Source organism: Lissotriton vulgaris, chromosome 9 (genome assembly GCF_964263255.1).
Source record: "Lissotriton vulgaris chromosome 9, aLisVul1.2, whole genome shotgun sequence".
NCBI lineage: Eukaryota > Metazoa > Chordata > Amphibia > Caudata > Salamandridae > Lissotriton > Lissotriton vulgaris.
Window position 1 is genome coordinate 564,789,830 of NC_141697.1, and position 14,011 is coordinate 564,803,840.

Here is a 14,011-nt window from a genome sequence, read left to right on the forward strand (position 1 = left end):
CCGGATCCCCTCCAAGGACACTATGTACCTTATTCCTCAAAAGACTGATATTGAAAAAGATATAATAAAATCACCTTAAGAAAGGAGCAGTTGTCTACGTCCTTTATCCCTGCCTCGTGACAAATTAGTACGTCCCCTCTCCTTCAAACAGGCCATGAATGGTCCGATGCACCCAAGTGGTTACACGCTGGGTCTGATCTTGAAACCTCAAACGCAACAATACACCCAGAGATATGGTCAGACTTGTTTCAATTCCATTATCCAAACAACCAACCTACAAACCCAACAGCTGCATCAGTAAATACATGTCTTTCAGTCTCATCAGACACGTCACAAAACGAATGCAGGAAAAGTTAGAAAAAACTTGTACTACCATCAAAGCAAGTCAATAAGACTGAATTGACTATGAAACCCTGTAGCACAATATCTTTCTTATCTGGTCTAGACACCCTATAATCAACCAAAGCCAAAAACACAATTTGGGCATTAAATCAAGTGGTTCTGTTACGAACTAGCCAAACTGAAACACACAAACAATCTAGAAAGCCACTGATGCAAGTCAAATCAACTAAAACGCAACATGCTGCAAGGGACACAGGAGAGGGTGCCGTAGAGCCATCAAGAGAACTAAAAAACATTACTTTGCCAAACACATTAAATTAGACATCCAATCAAACAAAAGAAATCTTCACTATTGAACAGCAATTGTTTAATTTTGAAGTCCTGAAAAATAAAACTAGGCACATCACAACAAAACTGAGTACTTAATTCAGTTCACCACTTCAATTGTACTGCTAAAATGAGTTTTCCCTTATTCACCCCCCCCCCCAAACAATATGAAAACCCCCGAAAATTCTAATCCTGGAACTCAAGATGACAGTACCTAATTCTCCTATGGACATTGGCTTAGCCCCATATGCTTCAAAAAACACTTGTAAATATGAGTGGCTGATACAACAATCGTGATCAAAGTCTCATTTTTTTTTACATGTTCAAGCATTTTGAAATGAGCAATCATTATCGCTATCCTAAATAAATCAACAGAAAACCCTAAAACCGTATCGCCATAACGCCAGTATTTGGCTAAATAAGGCTTTCAGCTTCCCCGATCAAAGGTTGCTGAGAGCTAATTACGATCTGCCTTGGGTTGTCTTTCACTGAAGGATACTGAACATGTGCACAGCATTTAGACTCCAGTCTCAGAGGGAGTAGGAGCCCGGCTCTTGGCCCTGAGAAAATGGGCAGCGAGACTTGGGTCCAATTCCTTGCAGTGTTCCATAGAAACAAAGTTGCTCAAAGAACCCCACCCCCTATCTTTTGTGAAACTGCATTTTCATATAAATTAGGGTATACCATATGTGACATTTTCCTGCAAACGTTTCTTCTCAAGTTACATGGTTCCTTCATTGCCTGGATGGGAAAAGGATCTCCAGTGCAATGCACACATGACAAAGCCGTTTAGGAAATGTAAAGCAAGGATTTGAGAAATATCAGCCAAGCAAATTTACAAGACACTGCTATGTAGATTCTGACTAAATAGCAGATACACAGATGAGCCAAACTTCGTAACAAAGCTGGTATTATTTAAATCAATATGCCACCCTGCTCTTTTCCACTACATTGAACTGGCATTTCCCACTGCAAGAGATGGGGATAAACTTGGTACTCTATTCAAAACAGCGACCGAGTCAAAAAGAGAGAATCTTTAGTCAATTCTCATGGAGGAAACCATTGTAATGTACTATTCCAAGATAATCTCAATGGCTGGATATAATACACTTGAAAGGCTTATTATCCAAACTAGTTACATTTACAGATCGAATCTAAACAAGGTGGTTCTTCCAATGGGCCAAGCAGCTGGCATGGATCTAACAACTGTAATATGTATCAAAGTGATACACAAAGAAAGCATTCTTTAAAGGAAGGCATTTGAGATCTGAACTCTTGGTAGTGCCTGTGGCTGCTAAACAAGGCATGATAATCTGACCAACATACAAGACTTCCTTTCTAGAGCTTGGTGGCAATACATCATTTAGCAACTTGTTCAATCTTCATCAGAACGGTTCCTGAAAAAGTCTCCCAGTCTTGAAAAAGTGTCACTTACGAGGAACAGATAACTGAAAGAAGATGAAACTTGCTAAATTTAGCCAGTCAGAGAAGCAATACTAATTGGGCCATTTAGGAGCATTCACCGTCACGTTACACCTCCTGTATCTCAATACATGTATATCACCTTGAAAACTAGAAGCAAAGGGGGCAAGACATTGAATAGTTGAAGGTTCCTGCTGATGAGAAATAAATGATTTGTGAAACCTATCCCTATACCCTTCCAGGAAGCAAACAGAAGGCATTTCATAGCTCATTCAATAGCTCAACAGGAGGCCCCCGTTTCAGAAAGAGAAGAGGGAACACCTCAGCTAGTCTTCACATGGGGATGTAGAAGTCTGTTCAGAAAGTCTACTTCAATGTTGTTCTCCCATGCCAAAAGACGAATATTTGAGGGGGTTTAAGTCCAGAGCTTAAGACTCGGCTCCCATAAATGGGAGTTCGAAATTCACACAGTTGATGAGCTAGGCCCTAGTTTCGGTAAATTAAGAAAGAACTTCAGTGCCAAGAATTTGGACTTACTGGCCGATTCCTGAGACCACAATGTATGTATTTAGGGGGAATATAGGAGTAAATCCTTCACTGTACACCGTGGTGAAAATTGAGGGGGTCAGACTCCAGTAAGGAGCCCAGGCTGCATCAAAGAAGGTTGATCTTCATTTAAGGCTGTGATACTCCAAGCACGGCCCTCCTGACCTTTATATGCGGCCCCCTGGGCAGCAGCAGCACTGGGCTTCTGTTAACTCGACTCAGCACTAACATGACATTTAGAAAAAATATATACAGCAAGCACTTATTTAAAGGTTAATTGCAGTTAGGGAAAGGAAGTAACTAGGCCCTTGACTTTAGGAACACCTTGATTTTTTTTAAGACAGCAAACGTGTAAACATACCATAGTCTTTTAAAAATTCAAAAAGTTTATTTCATAGACCTGTAGAACCATTTCAACTTACTAAATCAAATTATAGCAGTGCACTTAAAAGTTTTTTTCTTTAAGTGATGGTTTCAAACATGAATTTAGAAAGGTTCATGCCCCCCTACCCTGACAACAATGCCATTAGTGATTACATCCAATCACATGAGGTGGTTTTGAACAGCATGCATCCTGAAATCATGTATTTCGAGTTCTTCTTATAGGTGATAATGAAAAAAAGGAGGAATTGAAATAAAACATTTGCCCAGGGTCACACAATTTGGACAAGTGGAGAAGCCAGGATTCATCCCAGGTTTTCTTGTTTCACATTGCACAATTAATTTCAGCCACAAAATATATATGCATTGCTCCCCCTACACTGACTTGACACCCCGCTGGCATCAGTGTGGCACTCGGTCACACCAAAGACTGAACTTTGCGGCCCCCAGGAAAATGTTTGAGTACCCATGATCTAAGGTAAAAGAACCAGTACCCACAGTTTCCAACAACAGTCTCCAGTGCTGTGGCATATGGTGTTTTGGACTCCTTTCAGCCACAACGAAAGGGAAACTTGTACGCTAAATGCCACGCCTTCTCAAACCCCCAACCTGAGACTTACTATCTTGAACGCACGTAAATTAAGGTGTCATTAAGAACCACACATCTTTCAGGAGCAAATGAAGTAAAAAAAAAATTCAGGTCATGGGGCACTGGGGGATTATGTTCAATGTCACATCAACTACTCCCATCAACTACTACTGCCTCAATCTATGGTTGATACCAAAAACGAAACAAAAAACGTTATTACCAAAGAAATATCTGGACCCAATCCGGAAATGGTGGGATAATGCACACCATGTGAATCAAGAACAGGTTTGTACTGCAAAACTGAAGCTGTGTGTTGGAACCAGGGAACGTTTGTCCAACTCTCAGGGGAGAGATAAGGGATTCCTACAGAAGCTTGGTCCCAAAGAAAAATCCCAGACAGACAGGCCTTGTACACCATGACCAAGTAAACAGGACACTAAATAGTAGTACACCCAGAACACCAATTAGTATTTGTGCGAATCTGCTTTTAAGTCATTTGTGCTGAAAGATCCAGATTTTAGCCATTGGCTAAAAAAAGGCATTAGCGTAGTCCTCAAATGCAGAGCAAGAACAGCAATCGTAAATGACGGCAGAGACTGAGTTAAGAGCAGGACTACCTTGCACTCAGAATACACAAAGTAAAAATAACATTTGCCTAAACTGCTCTCATAACAGGAAGAAAATCCTATTAGGCCCAGTCGGTAAAATCTTTTCCATTCTCAAAAAGTCTGTGAACTACCTATTCCAAATGGAAATACCAAGTATAAATAGGTTGGTTCGCACAACTCCGAAACATAGTGGGTTGAAATTCGAACGACCTAATCAATATTCATGAGTTAGGTTGCAAATTGTCTCACTACAACTGGACGCCATCGCAGTGATGGTGGCCTGCTGGAGACCGAAAACCAAAGAGAAGAAGAGGTATGCAGTTCCTGTGGGGGAGGAAGGAGGAGGCTGGGTCAACACCCCTACCCTAAGGTGAAGACGGGGTGTCTCCCAATTTAGAAAGTGGGACTCACACACCCGGGAGGATGTCAGGCTTCATCATAGGGCTTGCTCCTCGTCAGGCCGGCGCTGCAATGCCTGACGGGCACCCTATGAGGGGCTCTTGGAGAAAAGATGGGATCTGGCAGTAGCCAGGACGGTGGCATAGTTGCTTTCTGCGGTTCGACTTGGTGTCAGTCGGTTTAAGTGAGGTTGGTCAGCCCTGGGAAGAGAGACTGATAACATGCGATTTTGGAAAGTTGATTTTGAAGCCAGAGGCTTGTTTGAAGGCTTCCATCTCCTGCATCAGAGGAGGTAAATAGGTGGGAGGTTTTGTCTGCGCAGTCATCAGCGTAGAGTGTAATTTATGCTTCCTGCACCCCTTCTATAGTTCCCCAATACCAGTTTCCATGCATATTCATTCGGGAAGGATAGAAAAAAAGTAGAAGGGACAGAGGGGAATCCCGAAGAGTGGCCCTAGTGCTAGCAAAAGAATGCGACATCAATCCATTGACCTGAACAACTGCCTTAGGCTGCAGTTAACTGCATCATATCCAGCAGCAGAATTGCACGCCGAAGTACACATAGCCAAAAAACAGGCCTAAATAGCCTTGTCAGGGGGTGGGCTGGGAGTTCCCCAATTAAGATACTATCAAGCAGCTCAACTCCGTTACATGGTAGAATGGTCTAGGTCATACACGGAGAAGCACTTGTGCTTCCTAGATCATGCTGTGGCCGGCATAAAGATTTGGAAAATACCATGGCTGCCATAACCAGACCGCACTCCAGTGATCTGTGCCACCACAGGAGTCTGGGACATGGTACAATGCCAGTGTAAGCTCTCTAACCGCAGAGCACCCAACCCCCTTTATAGGGAACCCATATTTCCCGCCAGCAGTACATGGACCTTCATTCGCGCCCTGGCAAGCTCCCAACTGCAAAAGGCTGGGTTAACTCGGAGGTTGACAGGATTATGGAGCTTAAGGAATCTATCCCCAACTAATGTCTCTTACAGATATATCGTTACACAAGTAGTAACTTGTGCATCTGAAAGAGACACTTTAGTGATAGATTCCTTACCTTAGAATAGATACCCCAGCAATACCAACCCCGGTGGTGGGTCTGCAAACCAATAATCACACCAGAAACTCCTGGAGGACGGAACGGCCAAAGAAGCCATCCCTCCGGACTTAGCTGTCCAGGCAGTAGTGTCTTGCGAACGTGTGCAGCGAGGCCCACGTAGCTGCCTGACAAATGTCCTGCAAGGGGACTCCTCGGCCCAGGGCAGTAGTAGTCTCTGTGGCCCGAGTGGAGTGGGCCCTCAGCCCAACAGGAGGTTCCTTCTTAGCCTAGGAGTAACAAGCTTGGATGCACAACACGATCCACCAAGAGATGGTCCGCTTGTGCACCGCCCGTCCTTTCCTAGCGCCCACGTAACCAACAAAGAATTTGTCATCCCCCGGAACTGGCATTTGCGATCCAGATAGTAAGAGAGGGCACGTTTTGGGTCACGACGGTGGAGCCTCTCTTTCTCTTTCGAGGGATGCGGAGGCAGAAAGAAGGTTGGCAAGGTGATGGACTGCCCGATGTGGAAGGCTGCGACTACCTTGGGCAGGAAAGAGGGTTTTGTCCGCAAAACAACCTTGTCCGAATGGACCGAAAGGAAAGGAGGTTTAGAGGAAAGAGCCTGCAGCGCACTCACTCTCCTGGCAGAGGTGATGGCAACCAGGAAAGCAGTCTTAAGTGTAAGAAGACGGAGAGGACAGTTATGAAGCGGCTCAAAGGGAGCGCACATCAAGTAAGTTAGAACCAGGTTCAAGCCCAATGGGGCATCACGAAAGGAACAGGAGGAAACATACAAGTGATGCCCTTTAAGAACCTGTTTACAATGGGGGACTTGAACAAAGAAGGCTGATCAGGTAGCCTTAAGAAGGCTAAAAGGGCAGAAAGGTAGCCCTTGATAGTGCCCAGAGCAGAGCCCTGCTGGGCAAGAGAAAGAAGGAAGAGGAGAACCTCAGAAAGAGGGGCATTGAGGGCAGAGGTGATGGCAACCAGGAAAGCAGTCTTAAGTGTAAGAAGACGGAGAGGACAGTTATGAAGCGGCTCAAAGGGAGCGCACATCAAGTAAGTTGGAACCAGGTTCAAGCCCAATGGGGCATCACGAAAGGAACAGGAGGAAACATACAAGTGATGCCCTTTAAGAACCTGTTTACAATGGGGGACTTGAACAAAGAAGGCTGATCAGGTAGCCTTAAGAAGGCTAAAAGGGCAGAAAGGTAGCCCTTGATAGTGCCCAGAGCAGAGCCCTGCTGGGCAAGAGAAAGAAGGAAGAGGAGAACCTCAGAAAGAGGGGCATTGAGGGGATCCACAACCTTTGCTGTGCACCATGCCACAAATCTGTTCCAGCTGCAGGCGTATACAGAGTTTGTGGAGGGACGCCTGGCTGCCAGAATGACATTACAGACTTCAGGAGGCAAGTCAAATGGCCTCAACTGTCGCCGCTCAATCTCCAAGCATGGAGGTGGAGACTGGGCAGGTTCGGGTGGAGGACCGTCCCCTGCTGCTGCAACAGAAGGTCCTCCTGAAGAGGCAGACGAATCGGAGGACCGACTGACATACTGAGTAGCTCAGGATACCAGCACCTCCGCGCCCAGTCCGGAACCACAAGGATGACCTGGGCCCGGTCATGCTTGATTTTTTTCAGCACTCTGGGCAGAAGTGGTATAGGCGGAAAGGCGTACAACAGACCGCAACTCCACTCGCGACGAAAAGCGTCCCTGACCAGAGGCCTCTGATCTCCGCCTCTCCCATGTGGCCTCCACAGCCCTGGAGGGACGCGTCCGTCACAAATACGTGCTCCGGTTGGGGAAGGGAGAGGGATCTGCCGCTGACCCAATCGCGGTCCGTGAGCCACCACTGTAGCTGTCTCGCAGTGCCCTCCGAGATCAGGACATGGTCGGAAAGGTTGCCCTGATGCTAGGCCCACTGAAACTTCAGGTCCCACTGCAGAGCCCGCATCCGCCACCTGGCGTGATGCACCAGAAGGATGCAGGAGGCCATCAGCCCCAGAAGCCACAGCGTCAACCTGACCGAGACCCGGGATAAAGGCTGAAAAATCGGAATCAGAGCCGGAATATCCCGGACCCGCTGTTCGGGAGGATAAACCCAAAACTGCGCCGAGTCGAGGACCGCTCCGATGAAGAGGAGCTTCTGAGAGGGGCACAGGCGTGACTTTGGCACATTGATGGAAAACCCCAGCTGGTGCAGGAGGTCCGCCGTTGTCTGGTCGTCGAGGTAGGGGAGGACAAACCCCTAACCTGCGCAGATGAGCTGCGACCACCGCCATCACTTTTGTGAACACCCGTGGGGCGCTGGTAAGGCCGAAGGGGAGCCGGTAAACTGAAAGTGCTCGTGGCCTACTGTGAACCGCAGGTAGCGCCGGTGGGCAGGCAGGACGGGGGATGTAGAAATAAGCATCCTGCAAGTCCAACGCTACCATCCAGTCTCCTGGGTCCAGGGCAGCCAAGACCTGAACAAATGTCAGCATTTTGAACTTCTCCTTCCGGAGAAAGCCGTTGACGTTCCGTAGGTTCAAGATAGGGCGCAGGCCCCCTTTGCCCTTCTTGGGTACCAGAAAGTAGTGGGAGAAACAACCACACCCTACTTCTGGCCCAGGAACGCGCTCGATGGCCCCCTTGGCCAAGAGGGCCGTAATTTCCTCTTGCAGAAGTTGCAAATGATCCCCCTACACGCGGTGATATTGCGGTGGCATGGCTGAAGGAGTCGTCTCGAAGGGGAGGGAGTAGCCCCTCCGGACGATTTGCAGCACCCACACGTCCGACATGACAGTGCGCCAGTGGAAGTGGTGATGGCCCCCCACTGGCGTCACATGGGCCTGAAAGCACGGACTAGGAGGGTTTCGGGGCAGATGCTGCAGGGGAAGGTGTGGACTGGCCTCGCCGTTGTCCCTGACCGCCACACAGCGGTTTCCACAGCCGCCACCGCACTGTGTATTAGTCTGCGGCGAGTGGCTGGCAGCACATGTGGGCGCGCCCTTTCCTTGGCCACGAAAGGAGCGAAAGGCACCCGTTTGATGGCGTGGGGCCGAGAGGCCCAAGGACTTGGCCGTAGCCCTGGAGTCCTTAAAACGCTCAAGCGCATGGTCTGCCTTGTCGCCAAGGAGGCAACGGCCATCAAACGGCATGTCCAGAAGGGTGGCCTGGACATCAGCCGAAAAGGTGGCGGTCCTCAACCAGGTGTGGCGTCGAACTGCCACCGTCATTGCCATCGCTCTGCCCAGTGAGTCCGTGGTATCCAGCCCACACCGGATGGCGTAGCGTGCCGCATCTCGACCCTCCACAAGGGCTTGGGCGAAGTAGAGGCCTGGATAACCAGGCTCTCGGGGGTGGGATGGGTGGACAAGAAGCAAGGGTCGCCCGGAGCCAAGCGGTAGCGTCTGGCCACGTTCCTATCCACAGGCGGACCTGTAGCGGGCCTGGACCAGGTGCCCAAAAGAACGTCACACAAGGCCTCATTAAACAGCAGCAGAGGCTCAGCCGAGCTGGACTGCGGTTTAAGGACCTCAGTGAGTGAGTGGGCCGGTTCGTGGAAATAAAAATCTCCGTACGACGTCGAGAGCGGCGCCGCTTCGGCGCCGGAACAGAATCGAGGGCAGTGGGGGCATGCGGCGCCGGGGCCTGAGCACCCGATGGCGTCGGAGCCAAAGCACCCAACCCGCTAGGCCCCCCCCCAGCCAGGACCGCTGGGCCCGAAGGTGCCATGGAGCCCGGCGGAGGAGGGAGAGACCTCATGGCCATAAGGAACCGCTCGATCTCCTCTGGCGTCGCATCGTGCCCAGGGACCGGAGGGTGTGGGGCAGGTTGTGACGCCTGCGACTCCGCCGGAGCCGCGTGGGTGGTGTCACCCGAACCTCCAACCGCGTCGGGGTGGGTCGGAAGAGCGAAGACGCCTTTCAGACCTCTCATGCCTCTTACCTGAGGACCTTGATCCCGAAGACCGATGCCGACTCTCGGAGCTATGAGGGCTCCGACCCCGCGACCGGTTCCTCGACCTCCTGTGGGACCGGGACCCTGAACGGCGCGGGCCGACTGCCGGAGCTCAAGTCGCTTGCGGGACCGCTCCCGCCTAGCCTTAGACGGCAGGGCCCGGCAGTCGGAGCAGATTCGGTCGTCGTGGTCGAGGCCTAGACACTGAAGACACCAGCGATGGGAGTCGGTAACAGACATCAGTCGGCTGCACTTGGAGCAGGGTTTGAACCCGGGCATCCCTACCGGCCCAGTAGGAGTCGAATGACTCGAGAAAAACAGATCAAAAGATCAAAAAAGTTTAGTAAAAAAATGACTAAGGGGTAGAGCTTCTCCGTATCTGCTCTAGCTGGCGCGGAAAAAAGAACTGATGTCAGGTCGCGAGGGCGACGTCTAAGTACTCCAGCGACGTCATTCCGGCGCTAACGACGGCTACGGAGCCACGGACGACTCCTACCGACGCGCAGGGGTATTGCTACGCAAAAGTTTCCGGATCCAGTCTGACGCCTGGGGATATTCTAAGGTAAGGAATCGATCACTAACGTGTCTCTTTCAGATAAGTTCTTTAATGGCCTACTAGTGCTCTCTACGTCACCAGCACAAGGACGCTGGGAGCATGAATGTGAACGCACCTTCACTGCCAAAGAATGAGGCGATATTTGGCACAGGGCCCACACTTTTGCATGCAGTGCGTATGGTAAGGCAATTATAGTCAAGATTGCCCTCCACTGGTACTTTACACATGTGAGGGTGGCTAAGTGGAAACAAGGCAGGATGCAATTTGGAGGCAGGGTGGACAAACTGGCACACTTACACATCTTCTTTGGCACTGCACCAAATTAAAATAATTTTTTGACTGACATTGAGATTTGTAACACGATATCCCAAGATTCCCCAGTTACATCCCTTTAGGACTTCCAAATCCTCTTATACACCCTTTAAAGTAGTTGAGGGGGCAGACTATTACACTAGCACTTGGTGCAGCTAAACAGGTCCTCTTGCCTCACTGAGGCTCAGACTTGGTGCAGTCACACCTCGACTGGCATCCCATGTGTTATGGGATCTCCTGGGGATGGAGAAATTAACTGCAGCCATATCCAGTACGCAACCACACTTTGATAAAACGTGGGGGCCTTGCGTAAGAATCCTGTTAGATGAAATCAGGGAGCTAACTTGCTAAGCCTACTTAAGAGTTCTTGGCCTTACCCACTTGGGCCATGATACTAAACGAGGTGTTAGGGACGGCTTCCCCTATTTGTTCCCTGTCTTTAGTACTTGTTGCTCTACATTCTTATCTGTCCTGAGCTGTCGGGGGGGGGGGGTGTTTAATATCGATCCCTTCCTCCCCCCTCTTTCTTCCCTTGGCCCTCTCCCCATCCCCCCCGCCACCAGATTTACCTCCCACCTTCCTACCAACCAATCTTCCCATTATCGTGATTTTATTATTGTCCCCCACCAGCCTTTGGATGTAGGTGGGATTAAAGTTGTATTGAAGATGGACTAAAATCAATAAAACAGAGTTAAACCTAAAATTACCTAGCACCAAGGACAGCGTAAACAGCTGCCTGGGATGCACATGGTTTGGTAATACCTGTAATAGGAGAACGAGGAGAAAAATTGAAGGTTGCAAACACATCCCTAACCCAGGAGTGGCTTAGTTTTTACCAGTTAGTCACTGGACAGCCCCAAATTAGGGACAACAGGTGGAAGGGTTCAATTTGAATGCTGAAGCCAATGCTAGATCTCTCTTCCAAGAGATGAGAGCATGGTGAGGCCACTCCCTTCTCGGCCCTCAGAGGGTTTGGCTTGTGTTGAACTGTGTTGAAGACACTAGGAACTGCAATGGGGGAGACCTCTGAATGTTTTCCTCTCAGATTTCAAGGTAAAGAACCTGTTTTGGTGTTTAACAGCACACTCCCTGAGGAAAGGTAGGAGAGCACAGGTTCTGCAGCTGGTTACAGGAACTCTAGTTTTACAAAATGGCAAAGAGGCTCTGGATCAGTGAAATGGTATACGACTGCAGGGCTAATATAACAGTGGTAGTTCTTGGAGGTGGTGTAGACATGAGGTTTCGTTAAAGCAGTCTGGAAAGGGGCATGCTAGATAAGCTCAGAAGCCCTAATTCATCGTCAGTGACCAACATGCACCAGAAAAACAGCCGTATGTATTTTCAGATACTTAACAGGCCACAAAACATATCCTGCTGCATTTCCACTATGCGCTGAAAAGAAAAATAAAACAAATACTAAATGTCTTTTCCTTATTTCTAAGGGTATCTTTAATTTATTTTTAGGCCATACACAAACTGTTGACGGTACAAGTCGGTGCCTTTTGTTAAATTCAAGATTCAAAACCGATCTATTCAGAGAAAGACACAGCATGTCGCAAATGTATAGTGTTGACCTGCTATGGGAGAAAAAGGAATAGCTAACAAACTGACATCCAGCTGCCCGAGCACTTTCAAAACGAAACGTCAAACTGTGGATTAAAGCTCAAAGAAAAACAGCTGTTTAGAAAAAGAAATTCAGTTGAGGAAAAACGAGAGAATAAGAAAGAAAAGATCCATTAATATGCATGCTTAAAATTAGTAAAGGTTTTAATTGATGGGGAAAGTTTCAAAGAAAAAGAATTCAGGCACATCAACATTCTGTGAGTGCTCTATTGCAGGATGTGATTGGCTCCTTCTCACTCCAGATTAATTTATCTCCACTCAGCAGATACCAACACTCACAACCCAGCATACTGCTTGTTGTATGTGAAGGTAGCGAGGTTTCTGCGATCACCTACAAATCACCTAAAGGTCACAAAGTTGTTTTCTCAGTGCTCTCCGCTGAGAGACATGGATAAGACCAAACCGGTACGCCTTTGCCTCATCTTCGGATACTGGGGATTAGAGAATCCAAAAGTGAGCAGACCCAGCCATTAGAAGGGGCATTACAAGCCCAGAGAAAGGATTGGGCACTGAAAGAGGTAATAGGGACAACAAGGTGTATTTTGTTTATGATTTAAACATACCTGGCACTTGCAGATACTCTTCAATGAACCGGATGTATTTCTGTGCATTCGCTGGCAGGTCTGAGAAGCTCCGGGCGTCCACTGTGCTGCACTTCCACCCTTGGAGAGTTGTGTAATCCACATCTACCTTATTCAGCACCTCTTGATTGGCTGTGGAGAGAAATCATTTGAAATAAACGTTCTGCTCTCTGATTTGCAAGGACCCGTGCCCTCATAGAACATCCAGTCTCACACTCAACGTACTCCCAACTGGGGCAGAGGATCAAGAAGACTGCAGCTGCACAGACTCGATAACTCTGCTGCAGAGCCAGTGAGGTCAATGGGGCTGCAGCTGCACAGACTAGAAAGATCACAACCACAGAGATTGTAACCACAGTGAGTTAGGAAGCCCACTGTTGTACAGCCCCAGAGATCGCAGCCATCCAGCTGTAGCAGTCGAATTAAGTCAACAGTTACAGTTTCTAGCTTTCCGGGGGCCATCCAGCTGAACAGATCCAGCCCTATCGAAGGGCTAGTGTTTCCACTAGCATTAAAAAGTGGAAGGCTAAAAAGAGTGGAGTTTAAAAAGCGTACATAAAACCTCTCTAAGATAGTGGCCTGGGTAATGTAATCCTGCATATAGTGAATCTGAAAACATCAGACGTGCTAAGAATCGAGCTCAATTCACATACCGAAAGTGCTTTTAAAAACAAGCATTTGCAATGCAATAGGTCTCGCATTTGCGAGAGTTTGAGCTATTGGCATTGTAAATGACAACGCCTTTTATATATGTGTTTTGAAAACTTGCAAACGGTGTGAAAATACGCACTTTGTACTTATACAAGCAAGGTTGGCAGTAAAGAACAAGTTACTTACCTTCGGTAACGCTTTTTCTGGTAGATACTATATCTGCCTGTGGATTCCTCACCTTGTGAATATCCCCCTTGCGTCAGCAACGTTCGGAAATTTTCTTCGTAGCACGCCGTCGTGGGCGACGTCACAGGAGCACGGCATCGCGCGCGACTCCGTCTGACGTCACCGACTCCATATTAGGCCCACGCCGGCGTGATGACGTCAGTTCCGCCCTTTTTTCCGTGCCTTCGAGGCACACGGACGGACCAACGATAGCAAATATGCAAATATACAATGTACACAGTACAAATAGAACCAAATCAATACAACAGTATTATAATCATATATACAAAAAGACCAGGTATAGCAGAGTAGACAAACGGGGAGGCGGGTGGGTCAGTGAGGAATCCACAGGCAGATATAGTATCTACCAGAAAAAGCGTTACCGAAGGTAAGTAACTTGTTCTTCTGATAGATACATCTGCCGTGTGGATTCCTCACCTTGTGAATAGATTCCCACAGCAGTCCC

At 48.2% G+C, this 14,011-nt stretch overlaps 1 protein-coding gene across 1 annotated transcript in view; it reads right to left on the reverse strand.

The window, feature by feature from the left end:
* Positions 1-14,011, reverse strand: part of LOC147691809 (adenylosuccinate synthetase isozyme 2-like) — a 96,904-nt gene that overhangs the window by 32,302 nt on the left and 50,591 nt on the right. The window contains exon 12 of the mRNA XM_086938105.1: positions 12,652-12,801. Coding sequence (XP_086794231.1) covers positions 12,652-12,801 — 150 coding nt within the window. The remainder of the gene's footprint in view (positions 1-12,651; positions 12,802-14,011) is intronic.